This window comes from Trichoplusia ni, chromosome 23, assembly GCF_003590095.1.
Source record: "Trichoplusia ni isolate ovarian cell line Hi5 chromosome 23, tn1, whole genome shotgun sequence".
Taxonomy (NCBI): Eukaryota; Metazoa; Arthropoda; class Insecta; order Lepidoptera; family Noctuidae; genus Trichoplusia; species Trichoplusia ni.
In genome coordinates this window covers 3,619,458-3,644,669 of record NC_039500.1, presented here as the reverse complement: position 1 = coordinate 3,644,669, position 25,212 = coordinate 3,619,458, and the positions used below count along the sequence as shown (strand labels likewise).

Genomic DNA, 25,212 nt, shown 5'->3' with positions numbered 1-25,212 from the left:
CGCGTAGGACAAGTTTGTGTGTGCCTTTGTGCCTTTAACTTAAAGTTCGTAATACACCCCGCGACACATTTTTATTTATTGCCACAAGTTTTCTTATTTTAGTCTTTTTTAAATGAAAAGAGGTGTTTATTAGATGTTGTTGACGTAAAACATTAATTACCATATTTGATTAAAAGTAACTTTATTTAGCTCACAACCACTTCACCCACACAGCTGACATTTACCTGACAGACAGACAACATTGACATCGACACGCGAACCGAAACCCAAAGCTTTCCTAAATAATTTTCCGTATTTAATAACTTTAGTATATATTAATAGACGTAACATAAACTTGTATACCATAAAACTTGTTATTTTAAACGCAACAAAAGGGAAAAGTCGCTGCACGACCGGTCGAGGTACTAGGATAGCATTTATCCGAGGAGCGCTGTGTGAGGCCATTCATACAAGGTATTTATGAACACCGCATGTTCTCCTGGTACCTGGTAACGTTACACCGCCGCCTTCGTGATTAATAAGAAGGTATTTTTGATTCTATTTAACAAATCTTTTTATTTGATTTCTAATAATTATTAATGGATACATATTTTTTTTAATTTCTCCCGCAAACATAAATTGATCAAATTGCAGTGAATGAAACTTACGCGTGACGTCACTATTGAATATAAATGTTAACCTGTGATTTTAACATATCGCTACGTCACAAGCCCCCTCTCCTAAACTTTAAAGCTAGTCTTTGTCAATTTTAGTTTTTCTGCAAAAGGAAGAAATACGAGCCTAATACTTTTCAATTATCTAAGGAACTAATTAGATTTTTTTTTTATTTCCAGTTATCATCCCTATTATAAAGATAGTCTGTCAAATTAACAACATCATTAAGTTTTATAGACAAATCAAGAACACTTTTGGCTCAAAGTTCTGTGACCTCTCGTTATAATTTACGCTACTTCCTGGTTTCTACAAGCTCACGAGAAACATATATTTTTATTGTATCCTGCTTATAACAAACACCTTTAGTTTTATTTGATCTTATCTTAAACAACGGTAAAGAGAGACATCGCGAAGAAACTTGGTTTCCAAATTTCAACATTTATTGGAATGTGAATTCGCCAATCCATGGTCAGCTAGAGTTGGTGATCAATGCTCAAACCATTCCACAATGGAAGACTCACCCAGTAGTAGGCATATACAGGGTAGTATTATAAATTTATTTTTTGGCAGTATCTTACCCAGATAATAAATTTCGCATGAACGGAAACCAAGCTCGTTGAGACGTCAATCAGGTCTTAAGTTTCAAGTCCGAACAGGATTCTTGAAACGAAACCACTGGACCTTGACTTAACTTTATAACCCTCAGTATCAAAACACGTAAATTAATACCAAAAAAAAACAAAGTTTATCAAAAAGCTTGCGGTGTCATCGTCCGGTCCCGATCACTCGATACGAGCTGCGCCCGCGCAACCGATACTATCGCACGCAAAATAAAATACCTCAAATCAAATGTGATCTTTAAAAACGTCAAATTTAAAGCTTTCGCGGTGTTTGAGGAAATGTTTCGCGGTCGTTATTTTTAATGAATACATTTTTCTTCTCTAATGTGGTGATTAAAATTAATGTTTTGTACGTAACAAGTTCTACAAGATTTTTTAGACAGTTCTTCTTTTGGTATTTGCTCATATAACAACTTATAAGGTAAACAAAAATGTATCTTTTACAGCAATAGACATTCTAGCCATTCATTCAAAATCACAACATTTCCAAGGCATATAATAGCACTGACCCCACATTAAAATTCAAGTCCGTACCATCGTAAAAACTGCCCAAAATGTTCCTAAAACGGTTATTCACTCCCATTAAAGCCTAAAGCGATCTAGACCACATTCAGCCTAGATTTCTGCCTTAGTTCCGCCTTCCTAGCGTGGAATGCTAAGCGCTAACGGCTAATTGTTGAATCCAAACGTGATGAAAATCGCAGAACATTCATGTTCTCTGCATACTTATGAGTGGAACCATGCATCCTGATAATAAGACTCGTGATTGTGGTTTAAATTCTGGGTTTTATGAGTTTGTCTTTGGTAAAAATGTATGTATTCATTAGGACTTAAATAACTTTTTTAGGTCCCAAAATTGGGCCTAAATATGAAGCATTTGGATCACAATTGAAGACAATGACTATCGTAGTACTGATTTCACCATTTTTTATACACATATATGTGGAAAAAATTCTTAGGGTAAGAAGTAGAACTACAAAGATATCAACACAGTCAAAGCAGACCTAAATTGAGTTCCTCGGTAAAGACAAATCAATCCAACCTCATTTTGCTCGTCGATAGCAAATAAACAAATGAAGTGACGAAACAAATGCACCGGCGTCGACACGGCGGCGGCGGCGGCAGCCAGCCTGCACAAGTGTCAGTACGCATCAGAGATCAAATTGTTATGTGCAGCATCTAATTGAGGGACGCACCGGCGGCAGTAAACAGGTCGCTTTACGACGTGTCACCTACCCGCACACGTACCAAATAAATCAGGCCCAACACAAATATTACAGCGAGACGCGCGTCATAAACGGCCGCGCAATACGCATTAACGCGCGTCCAAAATAACCTCGTCGCGAACACTTTTCGCAAATAATCCTCGGCTTATGTCGCGATTGATGTGCGTTTTTGGTCGCGCGTCTTGTGGGACGTAAATAAGCGAATATATTCGTGGTTAAGACGATGATGTTGACCAAATAGTAATTGCGCTCGTCTCCGTCGCATGTTTACTGAGCGAGCTAATTAAGCCGCTCTATTATTTAGCATCGCCATCGCCGGCCAGCCAATAACCGCGCGTGATATACCGCGGCCATTTTTATGTGATTGCAGTCGTCTTAAACTCAACTTATGGGTTTAATGGGCAGTTTTTTTCAAGCCTATTCTAGTCTTTCTAATAATAAGCATAGAGTTATCTTTACAAGTTGACATTTAATTATCTCGATAGCTAGATTATAAATCATATTACCAATTAATGATATCTTGGAAAGCAATCTCTGGTTTTGTATCGTATTATATAGCTAAGATCGTTCATTTGTACAAAAAAAGAGCTATTTTTATTTTTATTTTACTTATATAAAAAATAACATAAAGAATTGTAGTATTTTAGTTCCGGTTGGGAAAATGGAAGAAAAATCAAAGAAATGTCTATTGATTACATCAGCCGATTTTCCAACTGAAAAAAATCAATCACTTCCTATTTCGTAGAAAAACAACGGCTAAATACAGCTTGACTCAGTCCAAAACCGATAAAAATATTTAGAGAGCGTCAATAACTAATTTAATTTTTATAGTGAGCGTCCGATCTCCGTCGAGTCATAAATAACGAGATTTTCTGAAGTGTTACGATGAATCATTATAATAATAAGCTATCAATTGGCCGTTTAATGAAGTGCTAGACTTCCTCAATCGATACTCAAGTGTAATACAAACAATATCGTTGGAGATAGCCCATAAGACACGGACATAAAATCAATGTTTCTTCAACAAGTTTTGAACTAATGCGGAGTGAAAAAAATTGTCGTATCTACATAGGTAGGTATGTGCTGGTCCTTACGACACGACTCAATATTTAATTCGTTTAGTTAATGAAGCTGCCGCTCAGATGGCGCCTCCGTCGCCGATCGAACATCTTTTGTTCTAATTTTATTGAGTGCTAAACGCTGGCATGTCGCGACGTCTTTAAAATGTAAATTTATGCGGAATCTCAGTGATTTATGTCGCTCCTCTAATGATCTACATACTTCTTTGAAATCTTCACAAACTGACAATGTTCACACGTTTCTTGATAATCTTGACGCACTTAAATGTTATTTATTTCGTGTTTGAAGACTTCGCGGAAACTTTAACACTCAGTTTTAGTTAGAAAGTTAATTCTGCAAGCCTATCAGTTACCATGTTCGGTGTTTAGTTGTCATCTGTAATTTCGACGTGGTTTCTCGTGGGAATGTCTGCAGAATTTCTCTGAAGCTAGTTGCATCATCCAGAGAGCCGATACAAACAGCTCATAAATAAGTTTTATTCCAAGGCTTTCGATGTCTTCATAAACAACATTAATCTGAAGCAATTTATGTTCAAGATATTTGTGTTTTTTCGTACTTATTCTCAAGGTGCAGAATTTATTTCAAGTTCCTAGAAATTCTTCCTATTTGGAACGAACAGATGTCATCATTATATTAAACGGTATATTTAGCTGGTTTCCTCGTAGCGTAGGTACTAGGGCGGCATAAACGGTAACAATATGTAAACAATAACATAAACAGGGTGAGTCCACCTGCCTGGCTGGGAGGTACTAGGAGCGCATACATATTGAGAAGATGGCGGGCGCGCGCCGCGTTTGCATACGATGTTCAATTACGAACCCGGAATATGGAATGCATTATAACCGCTATATTGTTATGCTCTCCGGGTGAACCGTCGCGTGATTGTTTCCGCGGTCGAGATGAGGCCAACGAGAATTTTTGCAAGTATGTTGAGCTCATGAGTCTGTATAATGTCATAGCTATTTCACTTCTTTGATAGCATTATCTGAAGTTTTTCAGAGATGTTGCTTACTTAACTATTCGATCTTACACCGACATCTTCTAACAGTTAATTCAATTAGAAGTTTGAAGTCCAAAAGTAAAACGTGAAAGAGAAAACTGCACCCAGATTTCATTTAGCCTTTTTTCATCGTAGTCTAGATAAACAGCTATAGGTACATACTATTACAAAACATTAGTTCTAAATGTACTAAGCAATCATAAAGCGTTAAGAGATAGCGAGCTGTCTCTGAAATTACTTAATGTAGCCAAGTAATAAGCAATAATTTCCTCGCGAGGTAATAGTTTTGCGACAGCGCCACCTATCGGCGAATAGCGGGACGCGTCGATAAATCGATGAGAAATAATTATCAAGGCTTGGCCGTAGTTAGAAATGCCTGCAGCTATGTAATTTGGAATAGAATCGATATGTTAGATAATTATTTTTGTGTTTCTAAAGACTTCAATACACTCAGGTTGTTTGAAATTTGAGTAAGTAATCATATTGAAAGATTTATCGATATACAACGTTAATTATTTTGTATTTCCGTACGTAAAATTGCTTGGCAAAGAATAGATTACTATCAAGTCGACAAATTCAAATATTATTTATAAAACACTAGCTGTTGCCCGCGACTTCGTCCTCGTGGTTAGGAGATATAAGTTATGATTTATATTTGCCCTGTTTCTTCCACATTTTCCATTGTATCTTCACTCCTATTAGTAGCAGCGTGATGGTTTATAGCCTAAAACCTTCCTCAATGAATGGTCTATTGAACAAGAAAATACATTTTCAATTTGAACCAGTAGTTCCTAAGATTAGCGCGTTCAAACAAACAAACAAACTCTTCAGCTTTATATATAGATTAGTATAGATATAGATTTTGAATTCATCAAATTAAAGCAATTTGTAGTAGAGTAAGTAACAAAATTTGTTGTTATCTAGCACCTATAACCTCGAAACAACTAGGAAGGTTTTCAGCAACCTGTTGATCTGCGCTATCTTATACAGGTGAATATCAATACATCCAATCTAGGTAACGACATAAAGACTTTTTTTAATGACTTCTGTCACTATCTTTATATTTTTATGTGTCTTGTAGATTGTGAAAATTAAAACTTTTTTATAAACTCTTTTAAACTAAAAACTCTTAACGGCTTATATTAAGAACTAATTCAATTACCAGTTTCAAAATATAAATATTTACATCTATTTTTTTGTTGAACTATGCTACAACAGCTGTTCAAATTCCCATTTCTTCTACAGACATCTACTTTCGACCTATCTTTACGTCACTCTAATATTATTTTATCACTGACTGATGACAACTTTACGGACTTCATTACATGAGGATTTTTTTTGCCTTTTATATCATTTTCTCACCGTTTACCTTCCCTGGACTGCTACGATTATTTCAAGACTAAATCATTCTCGAGATTTAGCGAGACTAACAAACAGCAATTCATTTTTATATATAGGTATATATAGAAGAGAAGATAGAAGATGTTTTAACATAACCTACCTCCTAAACAGTTTTAGACAGACAAACTATAACATCCAAAAGACAACAAGATGTGGTCTCCAACCGCCTGCACATGCCTCGTTACATCGTTTACTGTCTGTCTGTCAGTTTTGTTTCTATTTTTTTTCACCTAACTAGTTCTGTCCCGCGGTTGCGGTCGCCTCGAGATTAACGCTCGCTTAGCAAATTTGTTCGGTTAACGAATGACAAATGGTTTGGTTTTCGATGATTTTTCATTGGCTTTATGAGACCTATATTTCGAATACTACGTTTATATGTAGTATGGAAGATATGTTTAACTATCTGATATGATTTTTTGAAAATAAATTAGAAAAAGTGATGAAAAATTCGAAATTCTAAAGTCAACTTGTATGTGAAGTTCTCCAGAATGAGATTCTTTGTTCAATGGATTCCAGTCGTTGTTGCTTTATCTAAAAGCTAATAAAGTCCACACATACACAGGCACCTAATCGGTACGTTCGTAAATACTCGTCCCACGTTATGTATTGATTAAATAGTCACATCGACCACATTCAGGTAATCTGCGTGATTATTTCAAATCACCGACACATTACATTAAGCGTAATCTCCAGTAATGGCGGCTGTGTTGCCAGCCTCCGGCACTCCCCCGAATTGTGGGAACATAACCACGCTAAGACACCATCCCGATACCTATCATACACATTTTAATATTCATGGAAAATTTATCTACTGAATACATTAGAATTATAAATACTTGATATTTAAAAATGACAGTAACATGTATCACATGAACATCGATTTCCCGTGAGAAGATTACATTATTCACACATTATACAATTATTTACTTAAAACCCTTTAGTATTTTATCCCGATCGCAAGCTCCGTGGACAGAATGGATATTGACAGCGAGGCGGGAAAGCGCGAAGGCGGCCATGACGCTTTTTTCTTTTTAATCCAAAGTGTCACAATGGACGGCGGAGTGCGCTTTATGCCAGTGTCAATATTTTATTATTTATTTTTCAAACCGTATATCAAATTACTCAGAAGAAATATGCATAGTAAGCAATTACAAAATCTTTATTCTTATTAAGTATCTGCTTTCACACACGTACGCCTTATTCTTGATTGCCTGTTTGTCATGAACCTTAAATTATATTCATATTATTTTTATTTACCCAAGACTCTTTATACGGATTACCTCTCGTAAGGAGTTACGCGTTTCGACTTTTACTAAAAAAATACAATAAACATGACCGTAGCGAAAAAGCAATAAGATGCACGTCAGAAATAACTTGAATTACAATTTTAATCTTGTCAAATCCGAGTTTTTATTGTGATCGGGCGGGCCGCGTACGGTGGACATAATTTTCGTTTTCAAAGTTTATTTAATAAGGAGTTCTCGCTATAAGAAATCATATTAAAGTCGCCCGCGCCCCGCCGAGGGTTGGGGACCTCGTATAAATTCGCGATTTTTATATCCAACTCATTATTATTTTTGAACGTTCGAAACGGCCGCTTATGAATAAAAAGTTGACTTTATTTCGATGCAAAAATATTGTTAACCGACAAAAAGTTATCGAGGAGAGTCAGTCGCGTGTTGCGAACGTCGCGGACTGGCCTTTATCGCCGATATACAATCATATAATAAGCAAAATACGGCGTCGCGGCGTCCGTCACTCCGACAATGGCGCAATAAAAACGATCGCATTATCTGTGTACGCCTCTCGGCGGAATTAAAGATCGGCTAACTCGGGGCTCGACATCAGACCCGCTACTGGACTTAAAAAAATCATCTCAATCATGCTTGAATATGAACAACATTCCTCGCATAGTTATCGTATCTATTATAAAACGCCTGTTTTCCATCATACACTTTTTTGACGGAACGTTTATTTTAAGTAGATGGGTATTTTTATCAAATTACTATAATTTTGGTCAAACAAAACTACGAGCTGTCAGAAGTGACGTCGGTAAATCATCGGCTTGACCCTTTTTTGTTCCCTACTTTAATAATTTCGTTAAGGGCTTTTTAAACGGGGCGCATATTTGGAATAGCTTTTGGTACTTTATGGTCAGAATCATTTGTATAGGAATTTAAATGGGATCGCTTTAAAATTGGATTACAATAAAAATCGAGAAATGCCCTGAGAATTATTTGAACTATTCGGACATCTGGAGAGCCGAGTCCGAGGACAGTGGTTACCAATCACAGCGGACTGTAAAAACTGGACTAAAATAAACTCTATTGTATTCGTACAACAATGCGAGCTAATGAGTGCGCATCAATCGTTCCGAGCTGAAGGAAAACAAACATAATTAAATCAAGATAGGAGATATAAAGCGGAAACTATTAGGTGCAGCGGAGGCCGGGCCCGGGCAGCGCCGCGACTCACCGATATAGCGATAGCACCAGACCTACAACATATCTCATTATTCATATCTCTACAAAGAGGGGCATAAATTACGCGGGCCCGAAAATATCTAAATCCTAATCCATTCGCCTCGCTTGTCCCCGACTGAATCCGATTTTAAAATATTTATGAAAAGGCAACAAAAAAGTAAAAAAAGACTTGAGTCCAGAGACAGAATTAAAAATAATAAAAAAAATACATAAGCCCCGAGAGCGAACGTCGGAAAAAAGTTAAAATGATTGTAGGGCAGTTGATGTGGAGTTGTTTTTTTCTCGACGTATCCCCGTTTCATTAGATTCGTTTCAATTCTGTCGGGATTAGTCGGAGAAAGGTCTCTTAAGGATAAAATGCGATGTCCGTTGATTTATAAAGATCCTCTCTTTCAGGCGATGGGACATAATTAATTGTTGCCGGTGATCTATTGCCGTGTTTTTGTGTGTAGCAGGTGATCGTGGTGGAAAGTGTTCGCGGCGTGGCGTGGCGCTGGCCGGCTGGCCGGCGGGAGGCTGCGAGGGCGCGCGCCCACGTGCTCGGGCTCTGCTCGTGACAGCTCCCGAAATTAGTCACGTGGCCGCTAATAGCCCCACGGGCGGGGGTGGCGCGCACTCGCCGTTTTTTCCGGCTCTCGTACGGTTGTTTACAACAGTTGGTGGCTATCGATCCGCCGCCCGGATATAGACGTAAATACGGCGTTATTCATCGAATGAAGGCCCGTTTTGTTTGCACACCGCCCCCGGTTTTGTCGTCTCGGCTGGTTTTCATCGATTTTCCTCCGGACCTACGTGGTCGGTGTGTGTGGCTCCGACCGGAGCGAGGGTATTATGTATTATCTCCGAAAAGGTTCTCGATGCGCTTTTACGTGTAATCGGTGGTGGTATCGGCGGGGCCTCATCTCGTGCGCCGCGGGCGTGTGTGCGGCCGGCGCGCCTGTGTGCGTCCGGCTCTCGGGGCACACTGCTCGATTAGCGCGGCCGGCACCGCCACGCCGCCTGATTGGGCCATCCATCACCGCCGCCGCCCGCGCGCGCGCCCTCCACCCTGCGGCCCTCCGCGGCGCGGACCCGGCGCCCGCGCGCGCGCCACTCTCGACCCTGGGCGCCGGGCGGAGGGTCGTATTTCCCTCGCCGCTGGCCGCCGGCTCCACCGACGCGTTAATGCCGCGACGCGCGCAACAGAGATCGAGGCGTATTTTTAAGACGGATACTTAGTGCGTTACATTATTATAGTTTTGTTTTTTTTCGTCGCGGCCGTGTAACCCACACGGTCCGTGTTTTCATATGGCGGCCGGGTCGACGCACCGCTCCGGTTATGATACCGAATGCCTTTAGATTTTTGATTGAGGTTTTATTTTATTTGGCGCGACGTTCGCCCCGATTACGTTTCTCGTATTCGTTTATCGCTCGGCCAGTTTTTGTTTCGACGAGTTTCATTGTTCGTAACGAGATCGATTTTAACGATAAGCCATCGCTTTTAATGAAGACGTGGGTGTGCTCGGTTTTACTGAATTGCGCTTTTAAGATCAAGGCTACCTATAGGTAATCATTCACACTTCCTTGTTTGTCGGTATGGTCGGCTACGGACTTTCTATTGAATTGTTAAATATGATGACGTCAGCCGTCGAACATGACACTACACCGCGACTGAGGGAAACCTCATGAGTCGTTTACATAAAGGAAAGTTTATTCATGTATTAGCATATAATCGCGGGTCGCAGGTCGCTCACTCTAACTTACAAATTGCATTCTCACGCACCGCCGGACGCCGGGCTGCCGGACCACCGCGACACACGACTCCACTCAAAAGAATTAAGATAAACTTACAAATCTGTTCGCGACGATTAATTGTCGCCGCGAGGAGACACCGCACTCGTCACTACACAGCCTCACGACCATATTTCAATGCTACACAACGAGATATCAACTAAATGGATAGTCATTATTAATATTGCCCATTTACGATGCTTTTACGATGGCACGATGTTCCCGCTCACTTACTTCCGTAAACTTAGCGTTTATTGAGTTAACATGTTGTGTGCTGGCTACAGCGCCTTTACGACACAATACACATGAATTGTTTAATAAAAATCGTCAAATATAGGAGTGCCAATAAAATACGAGTAGTAACACAGGTACGTGCGCGTCCCGCGGACGGAAACCGAACCCTTGCAGTCATAAAGAAAAACAAGTGGTATGTATTAAAAACACCATAACAGTAAATATCTGGGTAGTTGAATAGAATCGATGCCGTTGGTATCGGACCTCGATCGATACTCATTACAATGTAACGTTTTAACGCTCGTTTAGACGCCACAACGAATCACGGGCTGTTATTTAAATTGCTCAAGAACCGAGAGTAATTTAACTCGAGAAAAACTGGTTCCGAGTGAAATTCGCGCGCTATCTCATCTCCCGTATCTCTTACGATCGCCATGTTGGCCGGAGAATAGATATACTTGACTTAATAGCGCCATTTGCGAACATAATAAAGTACATAACCGCTTGGTCATTGTACTGGACGTAATGAAGCCACGAGTGCAATTTTCGCGCGAGCATGACCTCGCCGGCTCGCCGACGACGCGCTGGACGAACTTTAAAAGGTTCAAGCAAAATGAGCGCCCCGAGACCACTAGTAATACTAAAATGCATTCTGCGCACTCGGGCGGCGGCTTTGAGCTCCTCGAAACGTAGATGGAGATTAAAGTGGGCAGGAGGATGTGAGGCGCAGGCCGAGGCCGCAGAGGCGCTGTCGGCGCGGCGCGCGGCGGCGCTTGCGACGTCTGGCTCCGCGCCGCGCGCTAACGAACAACGATTCCCGCTCTAATTTGCGGACATGGCGAGCGATCGATCTCATTGGATTTTTGAAAAAGGAACACCGAAGGCACCTTATGAGCCGAGGCACAAATTGAGCAATTTAGTGCTCGCCCGCTCGCGCGCGCCTATCGCCGTGCACCCATCTCGCTCCGATACTTTTTTCATTTTCATATCCAACGTGAATCCTAAATGAGAATATTAAAAATTAGTTGCTTCATGTTTAGGAGCGCGGCCCGCGTGTAATTATGTGCGCGTTCTGACTTGACAAATGAGTTCGAAGACCGCCGTTGGAGACAAATCAATACTTGGGACCCACAAAAAACGGAGCCCGTCTAATAAGAAATTATAACGAACAAGAAAGGATCCGATAAGAAATTTTCGTTAATGAACTTACAAAAAATATTAGGTGCTCGATAACTTGCAGGATTTTAAATTATATCTTAAAAAGAACCATTAGACAGGTTACATATCGTCGCCGCAGCAGGTTCTGCCAGACTGTAGGTACCTACGCTACAGTGTTAGACAGTAAGTAGGTAGAGCTAATAGCAATAACACAAAATGATCTAACTAGTGGACAATAGCGTCGGCTGGGGGCCCATTACCTGAAATAAAACAAACAACAGTTGACGATATCGCGGCACATCCATGCGTCATTATCAGCGCATTGTTTTTGTTACTAATTTAGGTAAAAACACCGTTGGAGCGGGGAACCCTGGCGCGAGCATTCCAACGCGCCCCGTCGCCATGGCAACCGACGCCGCGCGCACTCCTGCCAACAACCGCCCTCCAAACAAACAACTAACAACCTTATTTTTTACTCCGCAAGGCTCTAATCGGCGACACGGCCAAATGAAGTTATAACGTTCTTTTACGACGCTCTACAATCGTCGATACCCAATCATAACAATGAAATTGCGACCTTAATGTCTCTCAGTAAAGTGCCATTCGGAGCGCGCGAACGACCTAAGAATAGCGACATAAGGAATTGTTTTATCTCTTTCGCACGTCGTAAAGACGAGATCGTGTCGTCTCGCTCGCATGCCGAATCCTTTCTTGCTAAAGACGGAATCGATACACTTGATATTTCTCTTTCTGGCGCAGTTTTTGTTCGAATCGTTGCCACTGTTAATCCGTCTTCGACAGCGTTCGTTAGATAAAAATCGTAAAGTGTAACTCACGAATAAATTGTCTGCGATTCTCCGAGCGCCGTTTATTTTGTGTTCATTTTCAGAACATTTCCCTTCGACGAAAATTCTTTTGTGTTTTAAACTGAATGACGGGCGAACGCGCGAAGTACGGTAATTGATATAGTGTAATGGAAACGGGCAATGACGGTGACGTGTAAAACAAGAGGGAGATAGACGCTCGTCATTCCATACGAGCGAGCGAGATGGTTATCGCGGTACTTGACTGTTATAACGATGCATGTGCATTATATTGTTACGGTAATTGTAACTTTACACCCACATAATAAAGTTTAATTTAGAACATGACAGGGGAAAGATCGCGATATAAGCTACTATTCGATAGATGGCGCTGATATATCGAACTTGAATTAAGAATGTTCCAGTTGCGTTCAATTATATCGGCTCATTTTACAATAATTATGTATTTAGGAAAATAACTTGTTGTAGACGTAGAAATATTTATGTTAAACTGTCAATACCATAAATATTGATGGATTGCAGTTTTCTGTTAGATTCGACTTTAATGTTTTCATAAAGGCACCGCAAAAACTTGTACAACTTATAAATCTAGACATTTGTAACTGAACTGTCACAATAAGAATCTCAATTAGGCGCACAGCGGTGTACGGGCAAGCTCGATGCGGCGGTGAGGTAAAAAATAATTGTTAGTTTTTTCTTTTAATATCTTTCGCGATATTTCCCCGGCGACCTTGCAACGGCGAGATGACACCGAGATCGTTCGGCCGATAGCACATGATCGATGGGCTGTCAGTGGTGCGTGCGCGCCGCTAACATTCATCCCACAACTCGATACAATCGGACACGAGTTCCCTTACTTAAAAAAACACTATTTGTAAACTCACAGAGTTGACATTAGTGTGATTTTGACATATGTAAATGTCATTTGATTTTTCGTCGGCTCATTACAGGGAATCGATATGAACTGTCATCGAGATGTCGTTCGTTCGAATTTTGAATTATAGAATCGATGTTGTCATAAATAAATAGTCTATTATTTTAATATTGATATCAATATTGTGTTTTAATTTAATTTTAAGTTAATTAAAGAGCTATCTAGTACGAATCTGCATTATAAGTGTGATTTAAAACTCTTTTTGTTGTCCTTCATACATTATTGCATAAAACCAGGTAAAAATAGCCAAATAGTATTACAAAAACGTATACTATTTACCCAATAAATACAACTCAACACGACTAAAACAAAAATACGTAATTCCGAATGGCATTTTAGTTTTTATCATTAAGAGAACGTGTCCGTTCAAAAACTAGATATAATTCAGATAAGTTTTTGCATCATACCTATTAAAGTTTAATTTTATTACGTGTTATGGTCTTTATGATAATAAATCAAATCGTTGATAAGCTTCAAGTACAAATTAAAATTAACATTTAAGATGTATTTTTTGGTATGTTAAGTAAATTGTGACGGTACTAGGAGATCATGTTTATTTAGATGTAGTCTAAGTGATTTTAGTTGTGTTGAGGCAAAAGTTTCGGGTAACAGGTGTGAGACCTTGATTGAGTGATGACGTCACCGCCCGCATTCTATGTTACCCTAGTACTTGTGTTCTACTATCATTACATTATATACACCTACTTATTTTACGATTTTTCCTTTTATTTTCACTAGATATGTGCTTTTTTTGTTGCCTCTTTGTAATTATTATTTAATTAAATAGAAAATTGTTTATAATTTTATGGAACTATTTTAAGCTATTTCTAAAATAATAATAAAATACCGTGTAAACCGATTTCAGGCTTAAGTCAGATATAGCCATCAAGTTTGTGTAGAGTGTGACTATGACTATGATACTTGAATAAAGTTAGCTATAATATTATTTAGTACATAATATTATATAGAGATACAAAATCTAAGAAGGTATAGAAAGAAATACTTAAGTTTCTTGTTTAGCATATTTCAAAAAGATTTTGTGAATATCTATTCTATTACTGAATTTTAACTTAAAGATTTTTAAATAACTTGTATTTAAAATAACTATCTGGAGGCACATTAATCCCTGCTCTTTTTCTGAAGGTATGGCAGTGCCAACCGCCAAGTCTTTAACTTAACTTTCTGCTACTCGCCAAGTCCCTATTGTCCTTCCAACCTGATGGCTTATACCCAACCTGCCGTCACCGGTCACGGGTTGTCTTCATACCTGGGTACTCACCGGGGCTGCCCAGGAACACTGAGGAGTACACCCTCCGCGCCACATCAGGGGGGGAAGACCACTCGCGACGCGACGGGCACCATTTGCCTGTGAGAAAAAATGTTGCATTAAAAAATGAATTGACACTCAAAAACATATTTGTTACAAAGTTTTTTATAATAATTATCAACTCTATTCGCTCAATTTGTTATTATTATTAGATAGGAATTTGGTATTGAATACATTATTATAGTGAGATGATAATAGAGTAAGTTGGTAAGTCTTGTAGACAAAAACGGATAGAAATAGAGTAACTTGGCTATCAAAATGTATTTGATTTGATATAAGGTCTGATGTACTACACTAATGTAGAGTTTTATGATTTTTTGTTGCGTAGTTTTTGCGTTATTGAATAAAAATATTTCACATAATTAGTTTAAGTTCTTGTTATTATTATCCAAAGTATATTAATAACAATCAGTTGACAACTAGAGCAAATTACAGAGGGGCAGACAGTTTGTCTAAAAAAATCTTTTGCCAGATAGATATAAAAAGTCCGGTATTACAGAAAAGCGGGTACTCTTAACTTATTTTGAGGCAAAGATAATCTTTGTCTGGACTACTTTTAAAATGTATTCTAATTATATATTAGCTATGTTTTTAAAATATTGAGTGTAGCCAATGAACCGTGGACCCATTAATGTTAAATTATAAAAGTAGGGAAAGGGTGTGTAAAAATAAAGCACAGGCATGTGTTATTCAGCCCTACTCTGTTAAAGAAGTATTTCTGTTTAAAATGAAAAAAATCTTAAACATTTAGGTAGTCATTTATTATTTACAAAATCTACGAAATTTTAAAACTATATTTATACAAATTTAAATATTATTTTACGGCGAAAGTTATGATAATAATATCTATGTCTGCAATATATTAAAAGTCCAATGATACCGTATTTTCTTTAACACATATTAAAGTTGTGTTCATTTTGCATAAAAACGCCATAAAAATGTAAAACCATAGACCCGTGCGTCATGGTTTAAAAAAAAATGCACATTTCCGTGTTTGCTCAAATCGTGGCACTTCTTAAATTAATATAACGTATCAAAATATGCTGGTAACATTTATAATTTAATAAATGTATGTAAATAAAATGGATTTAAATATTTATACGACATTGTTCATCTTTGTACAACAAATGGTCGTGAGCCGTCGGTAAAACTCCGACAATTGTTTGAGTAATAAATTACTAATGTGTTTTTTGCGACACATGCGACATAGCTTCAACCGATCCCAATTCGAAAAGAAAAAAACCTCTACATTAAGCTCTTCCCGCCTATCTAATGGATTCGACCAACTCTCTCAGGACCCCGACGTCATTACGCAAAAAAACATACAGAAAAAAAAGAAAAAATACTCGACTCAAAAAAACACCTCCTGGGAGAATGAAGGTGTTGCCGCCCCTAGTCTTTTCTTACCCCAAAATAAGGGGAGGCAATATCATACACCATTAGCAATTTCGCTACTTTTTTAACGGTGTCACACTGTATATTATTGTGTTCGGTAATGCAGCGGGCCGCGCCCGTAACGTGTAATCAGCGCGCGTGCTGTACTTTACTGAAGAAATGCCAAATAACTTGCTCATTTTATTGTTTAATTGAAAAATAATAAGTTTGGTCGCGGCCGGGGGCGCGGGCGCGGCGGGGAGCGACCGATATTTAAAAAGAACGCAACCACCATAATTTTCTCTCGCTTTATGTTCCTTTTTCGAAATTCGTAATTCGAACAAAAGCTCGCGCGGCGCAATGGTGCATGCATGATTGATAGCGGCGCGGTGACGTCACACACACACACGCGCGCAACAACAGTTTTGGAAAAATAAAAAGCCTTGACCTCCCGGATCCCGGTCCCGGGGCCCGCGTCCCGGGATCCTCGCTAAGTCCTACATCTCGCGGCGTCTTTATAGGCAATTTGCGTTTTCCCGACCCCACGCAAACTGGGAACTTAAACTCAAAAACATAAAGTAGAATTACATCGTTGAAAAAAGCGAAAATTACCCCATCGTCGGCTCACGGTATAAGTTAACGCCATAAACAAATACTAAAAATCTTGTAACCGAAATAAGGCGGCACTCTAAATAAGAATTAAAGTAAAATTGCTGAGGTGTGAGTCCCCCGGCGTGAGGGGTATTAGCGGGGCCCGCGACGATATTCATAACGCGAAAAATTGTAATAACCGGGGTATCAGCAGGGCAGAGGTGCGCGAGGGCGCGGCCGGGGGATCTGTCGAGGAAATTGTCTAAATACGCCGCATATGCCGCGTGTACCGCGTACACCGCGTGTGTCGCTCATACAAAAACACCACGCACCGGATACTCAGAGGAAAACGTAAATTTAACGACAGATGAATTAAAAACATATAGTCAGGGCTCAGGGCTACAAGTTTATGGTTTAAAATTGTTTTAAACGCGTACGTACTATGAATAAATATGTCATAAATAGTGTGAGGTGACGGAGATCCCGCGCTTATTCCAATTTGTAATTACGGTTTTTTCTTTATATGTTAAATGTAATCGAAATGGGCGACTATTAACAAACCTGATTGCCTTCGGATATCTTTTTAATACCTATGTGAAGCAGTCAATATATTTTAATTATTTTCCAGATCAGTCTCATTATTTCTTACGAGCTTTTAGATGTCTATTTGTTTGTGTTGATATCAGTTTTTGAGGCAGAAAGTAGCAATATATTCTTTATTGTAATTGAAGCTATCGCGAAACGAAATTTAATGATAATCGGTAGAGCCGTTTAGCCGTAAAAACAAAACACATTTTCTAATTTATCATAAAAGTTAGGATTATAGTTGTTCCTCGACAGGAAAATATACAGCCTAATTGTCCAATATTTAAAGCCTTATACAGCCTGCAAAAAGCTGCCACAATATAACTTACACCAAGCAGTTATCAATCAACAAAAAAACAGTTATAAAACTTAATATATGCAAGTAAAACAATTATTAACAATACAATATAATTTAACACAAACTGTTGCACTGGCAACCGATTATTAAAATCCAATTAAATAAGAACACCATTCCCATCACCACTTCTGAGAGAAAGACAGAGAGTCTTGTGGAAAAGGGACGCCGATAAACATCGCGTAGCGCGCCATCCCGCTCTCACAACTGCTTCTTACTATTAAAGAAGGTTGTAGGCCCCCAGGTCCCAACAATGGTAGTATTTTGCGTAAAACATGGCAATTAACAATTCTACCTTTTTTTATCAAATTAAAACAATCGGAGCTTTGTGGAGTGTTTTTGATTTCTATCAATTTGTACACTGGTTCTTAACATGTTACTGTAAAACGTAGAAATAAAAATGAAATCTAATTTTAATAATATAATAAGTATCATAGTACATGAACCTGTCTGTCTTTCTGTTTGTTATGCTTTGACACGGAAACTACTGAACCGATTTAGATTAAACTTTGGCAAAGGTAAGACGATGATACGCCGTATTGTTATAATAGATACTTGAAAGTAAAACACATTATCCTCCTGACGCAGTTGGTTGAGACGTTTAGCTAGCTAGCGTCATCCGTTGGCTCTGCTTGCGTGAAAGTCTTATTGGGCCGTGTATTTCAAGAAATTCTACTATTCAATATTTGCTTACTACATCTCGGCAGCAACCTAACAGACTTACATTTACACTGTTTATATGTATTAAAAATTGTATTTCACTTTTGGTAAATGTTGAGAACCCCTGTATTCGTGTATAATAACAGTGATCGTTCGAATCAAACGTTAAAATCTTCAAAGCCACATAATTTACTTGCCCTACAATTAATATCAACCAATAACGACCATTTTTCTTTGAATGTACCTCACGTTGTTTTGTTTCTTGGTTTCTGAAGCCATTTTTACTAATTGGTCCTTTTTATTGTTATTTTCACACGAGGTTGTATGGATTGGGGACGATTTTGATTTTTAAACTGTTTTATGTAATTTATTTAAGGATTTTTTGAATAAATTCGGATGGTATTTGCATCTTTTGCTTGATACTAATTATTGATATTAAAATCATACTTATATATCGTGATTAATTATTTAAGGTACGGAATTTGAAAACGGGAATAAGCAGCTTCTTATACAGGCAAATAACATCGTAAGGATCAGTCTTAAAAAAAATACTAGTATTTTTTTATTATTGTCATTTTATACAATAACTTTTAAATACCTACTTGTTTTTTAGTCACAAAAATCTGAAATTTATAATTTATGTCCACTTTTTTATGAAATCAACTTGATACCCAGACATCTGCTTACCCCCGGTACCTGCACCAGGGACAAAGGCGCAGAAGATGTCCCTTCTCACGATAAATCACTCTGTTTTTCTGTTCGCCTCTTCGTGTTTTATGTTCTCCTAGTACCCAGTGCCCAGTGTCAGGGGAATTCTAAAGCGTTTTTTTCTGTTTGACATAAAGTTTTTTTTGTTTCATTCGTTTCAGATAAGTTTAGTAGTTTTTATGTCTGGAATTACCCGTAAAAGTTCAAACAGGATTTAAACATATATACAATAGCTTATAGTTATTCAAATTTTATTCTATTCTATCATTTCTCCACGCAGATCATGTTAGAAGGGCTGAATAAGATTTTCATGAACTCCTATTCCAAGACTTGGCTTAAATATAAATAGAATTACAATACTAGCTATTCCCTTCACAGGCCTCTTCCCATAAACACAAAGATTGAGCTTTGACCAAGAGTATTGCCACATAATATGTATTTATGTACTATTAACAAAGAACACAACATTAATAGTAATGTAAAAAATACTGCTTATTTCTTAAAGATATTTCTTTCAGTGATCTGCGACAAGCGAATAAAAAAAAATGACAGTGTGCAAAACTACAATCAAAAATACATAGACAACATTTAATGTGACAACAAAATGTTGTTTAAAACAATCATACAAACACACAATTAATACAGCCACAAATCCCACTGAAAATGTTATTTAGCTTCCAATAGTTGCTAAATAAGATATCACTTTCCTTTCCCAATAAGTCAGTGTATAGTAAAAAATTGTATTGGCTTCATCTTATAAGATCAGTGTACACATAAAGCCGGCTAACAATGGTCCTATCCTCCCATAGAGCAATTTCCTTAATGGCCACGTTACTGCCTTTGAAATCGATCGATTGCCTCACAGCAAGACTTGGAAACAGATGTATTTGGGAGTTACTGCGTTTGCGTTTTGTTATTTCTCTTGAGATGTTATAGTTAATACCGTGTGTTTAATTTTTTTGGGGTAGGTTTGTTACGCGTTTAACCAATTGTGTCAGAAAAGAGGCAATCTTTATGTTTTTAATTATTGTGTCTATAGCCAAAAGGAAGGTACTTTGTCTCTCTTAAAATATACATTTTTTTAATTACTTATGAATAGTTATAACGCTATAAGCTCGTTGGGAGTTGACGGTATTGCATCCACATTAAACAAGAACAATGATTAAGTATTTACAAGTGAAAATATGACTTGGAAAATAATTCAGTCAGAACCAAATCATACAATCCAGTCCACAGCCGCTAGTTAACGTCAAACTGAAAACAAAACCAGGATAATTCACGTTCCCAAACACCGAAACAGCAAATAATCCAGAAATAAAAAGAAAAAATATAATTTTCAGCTGAAAAGCATTTCTAATTGCACCCGCCCAGGTTTGGGCGGGCCGCCCAACCGCCCAGCTCTTATCCAAACGCAATAAGGCTCATTATCGCTTGCAGGCAGCCGTCTTTACTGTCTTACTAAACTTAATACGTCAATACGCAGACTTTGCAACGTCGTAAGAAAGCTTAGTCTGATCATTTCAAAATGTACCGTATTGCTTGAATGGGAGGGTTGTAAATCACGTGTGAGGGTTAAGGGTCGTTGGCTCGCGGGGGATGGCCCGCAGATGTGACTTATAACTCATCTGTACCTACGGTTCGGATGCCAGATCGATAGACTACCTATTCATGATGTTTGCTTGCTTTTTGTACAATTCCGACGGTATTTTCAGGGGCTTGCCCTTATGGTTGCACTTTAGCATGCAGTTTCATGCTAAATATACTAATATAATAAATTTGTAATCGCTTTGCTACTCTTAATAAACCGATACTTTATTTTCTTTCTTACAATCAACGGCTATTTATTACTTTATTTTTTTTCAGCCGTTACTGTCCCACTGCAAGGCAGAGGCCTCCTTTAGATTCTTCCACTCTATCTGGTCTATTGCTTTTGCCATCCATTGTTTGTGGTATGCATCCAGTTCGTCGCGCCATCTCGTCTCTGAATATCATCTCTTTACTAACCAAAAAAATATCTAAAAACTTGCTCTTGCTAATTTAGATTCGATTGTATTTCGAATTGATTGTCTGCACATAACAAAAAAAGGAATTAAATCTTATTTTCCTTAAGCAACTCCACAAGATACCTACAGTTAAAAGACAGCCTAAAATCCTATTAAATAAAACACAACAAGGAACAAACTTCATATTCATAACAAAACTTCTTGATAACATTAACTAAAATGATCATAAAACCACCTAAAACTGAGGTCATATCATAAACAGATGACAATCTATCCAGTCGGGTCGACGCCCTGTCCAGTACACCTATCCATAACTTTTTCATGGCGGCGACAGCTGATGCGGCCTTGACATCATCTAGATGACGGGTGACGTCATCCGTGGCCTATGACGTCACGGTTTAGCTGATAGTTACGTAGGTATGGCGGGATTTTTGTTTATTAATACTATGTTGGAAGGTTAAGATTTTTAGTACGGTTTTTTAATCAAGCGATCTTTGATGTAGTTTTTGTTATTTTTTTTTCTTCTTTCTGAGGCAGAAAAATGCATCTGAGAGTCCTTAGTCTATTCTAGAGGCTGGCACTGTTATTTAAGTCGCTAATGTTCCTTTATCTTGAACCTTAAAATCCAACTTTAGCTTAAAGCCTTTTTCAAATATTCAGATTGAGACAGTTCAAAAAAGGCGAAATTCAAGGCGACTTGAAAATGATTTGACTACATAGCATTCAGGCATGAGTGAAAACAACATTTCTCTCATATTTATGTATTGGTCACCATCATGTGTGACTGTAATAACTGTTGCTTAACAGCGATCTTTATTTTAGAGTTAAGTGTTATAGCGGCAATAGAAAATAATCTGTGAAAATTTCAACTGTCTTCCTATAACAGTCCATCAGACAACCTGTCAACAGAGGCACAAACAGACCAACAGCAGAGCCTTAGTAACAAATAGGTTTCCGTATAACTCTTTGGGTACTGATGGACTCTACAGTAATTAAGAAGTACCAGGAGCGTAGAACCAACAAAGAGTAAGAAAGCCACCAGCTATCACCGGGGCGTGAATGACCTTATTCATACCTAGATACAAATAAAATAAAAAACCAAGGAGGGTACCACTAATGGCCCTTTGATAGTGACTGTGTGCACTGGGCGGTACAGCCGACCCCGGACACATGTAACGCGATGCCGTGACTCGGCGCGAAATGTTGCTGACTGTACTCCTAGGGGTGGCACTTTCACAGACTGAGTATTGAGGCTATATGAGCTGGTGTTTATGTTAAAAGATGGGATTGGTTTTATGATGTCTCCTGTTTGAAGAAAAAGAAGATTTAAAAGAAATAAGGTATTTTTTAGGAGCTGTTTTTACTTGTCTTTTTAACACAGGAATCCTTTTACCCTTTAAAAATAGTTTTGACATTTTTAAAACTATAAAATTCAGCTCTGCTTACCCTTTTTCCATAGCCAGTCGCAATTATAAATACACAAATAACAGCGTGCTAATGAACTACCAAGTACTTGACCTACACTTAACGCAGTTACGCGCACAATTCCACAAAACTCTTTATCAGACAATCGACCATTACAAAACATTATTTTTTGTCCAACTCATTGAAGTATCATACAATATTAAAATCGAGTAATACCACCAGAATGTAATAAAAAAAAAGTAAAAATACACTCCGGCACAGAATTCTGCCAGTCACGAGGGTCGAACAGGCGGCCCGTCATTTTCATAAATTTCACAACCCTAGCGCCACGGACACTTAAATACAAACTTTACGACCGACATATTAAGGTTTGATTTGGTATATTTACATTCGTATTTTACGACGTTCCTCTTTTGGGTCGTGACGGAATAAACGGTATGTATAGAAAAATTTGATTATTCATGGCGACTTGGAGAAAAATTACACACGGTCTCGTGCGGTATGCTTCGTTACTTAGGCCTGATTAGCTGGTTTCAATGCTTTCTAGATATAAAGTACCGTTACAATCATTGGATTATAAAAAGAGGCAATCAAATTATAAAGAAATAAGTAGCTAGTAGGTTTCTCTGATCTCTCTGCATCCCTAGCAAAAGCAGCTGTGTAGTTTTAGTCGTCATTGTCCCCTTATTTCATCAACAATAACTTTTCTCTTTCCCCAAATGCGCAGGACCTACAGTACTGGCAATAACACGCCAGACAGACAGTACCCATACCTTCAAAATAGCATCACGCTATCCACAGTACATGGGCGCGCCTCGGTATCGATCCCAATTTACCAGGCTAGCAGGACAAGCGCGGAGTTTCCACAATGTATCGTACACGGAAGCGAAGACGCCCCGGGGCGCCTGCCACTGACAGCCGAGCCACTGAAAAGCGCTGTGTAGACTAACGCTAATTAGTTCCAAGTGAAACTCTGTATGTTCATGCGAGCCTAGTAATTTCGATTGAGAGTTTAATGATCTTACTGATAGTTAAGTTATTGTTATGGTAGGGTTCAACTGCGTATATTGCCTCGGATCACGGCAGTGCGTTATTCATGAATAAGTTCGGTTAACTTATGATGACTTACATTTATTCGGTATTGGAACCTGTTATTTATTTAATGTGATTGGTATTTTAAATTTGGATGGTAACGCACTGAAGCTGACGTGACTGGGGAACGTTGAGGGTACTGGTTGTGATGTTTTGGTAAGATAATGGCCTAGTTCGGCTTTGAGAGAAATATTAGCTTTTGGGACTGAGTTATCGTCCAAATACTTTCAGATTGTTTTAGAAACGTAGGACAATTGGAACTATATTTAAAGGCACAGCCTACCAATAACCTCGGTATAGTCAACGACCCCAGACCAAGTCTAGTCGATCTCGGAACATTACCAGCTCTCAGTTCACAGTTTTCGCCGTCCCCCAATAGCACACACCAAGAACTTCTTACCAAACGATAGTTAAGCATGTAGACAGTTAGGCATCCCTCAAAAACTTGCGTGGAGTGTTGCGGGAGGGGGGGTGAAGCGAGGCGGTGTGGGAGGGGGGTGCGGGAACCCTCTGTAACTAAATTTTGAACTGTCACGTAGATTAATGATGCCAGGCGGCGCGATACGCAGTAATGTTGTACGATTTGTGTGGATACGACACGGAGACGTTACGGAGTCGCGTCGAGGACGGGAAGAAGCAACATGTTTCACAAAACATTGATCTGGGAAGATGCTAGTCGCTAGACTTTTATTTCAGAGTTGCCTCTTATCCTTGGGGAATTTAGACTAAGTATCATTAAAAAAATTAGCCTAGTTCTTGACTAAATCACATGCCTCTTTAAACCCATTCACTACATAAACACATGTTTAATTTAACATTTCCTTCCATCTTTTCGTTCAATTAGAGGAAATGGCAAAATCAACAACATGCAAGGAAGTAAAAGAGATGACCAAGGATCAAGAAAGATGGAAAATGCTACTACTACAAGTGAGCAGCACTTAAATTTGATGAAGATGAACAAAAACATAATTTAAATTTAACTTGCTCCCTAAAATGAAATTACGGAATTCACAAAAATAGCACCCAGCATGTCCATGCTAAGATTGAGTTCGCCGCGCGCACGAGGGCACAGAATGGATTTCGGAAATCGATTGCGTCCAAAAATATTTACAGGGACCACGTGTACGCACCTTTATGTGTGACGTGTGCAGTGTGTACGCGCCATTATATTTAACGTGTTTTATAGATACGCGGTACCAGAGGCCTAAATGTATATAAGTTTCAGTGGTAAGCCTTATTTGTTGAATTACATGATTTTAAAGACGGTTTCTTAAATAACCTCTTTACTCTATATGTCTGAGGCTTTGTCTATCTGCCTGTACGTCTATCTATGTCCAGGCTGTGTCTAATGAAGTGTGATAGAAAGACAATTAAAATTTTGAGATATATCTCTTGTTTATATTTCAACTTTTTAAGTTAACATAGAAGCTTACCGTGATAAATTTGATAAGTTACTTTTGTTTCAAAATATGCGTTTCTTTAATCCATTTATTTGTGGAAAACCCGAGTTAGTTTAGTGTTCGGAAAGTAACTCGTAAATTTCCCAGTTTTATAAAATAAATATGTAGCCTTGATCCACTGTTCGACAAAAAACTATTCCAATTAAGAGAAGTGGTATACAAACTCTTTGGAGTGAAATTATAAAAAAAATATATCTTTTAACTCTAGTTCCAGAGAATTCAGCTGATGCCCATCATTCAGAATAATA

At 38.4% G+C, this 25,212-nt stretch overlaps 1 protein-coding gene across 4 annotated transcripts in view; it reads right to left on the bottom strand.

Moving 5' to 3' along the window:
- Positions 1-25,212, bottom strand: part of LOC113504720 (homeobox protein homothorax) — a 250,321-nt gene that overhangs the window by 94,181 nt on the left and 130,928 nt on the right. For 2 of the 4 annotated variants that reach the window (XM_026887132.1, XM_026887134.1), the window contains exon 9: positions 14,652-14,750. In XM_026887132.1, coding sequence (XP_026742933.1) covers positions 14,652-14,750 — 99 coding nt within the window. The remainder of the gene's footprint in view (positions 1-14,651; positions 14,751-25,212) is intronic. The other 2 variants (XM_026887133.1, XM_026887135.1) reach the window with 1 other exon arrangement.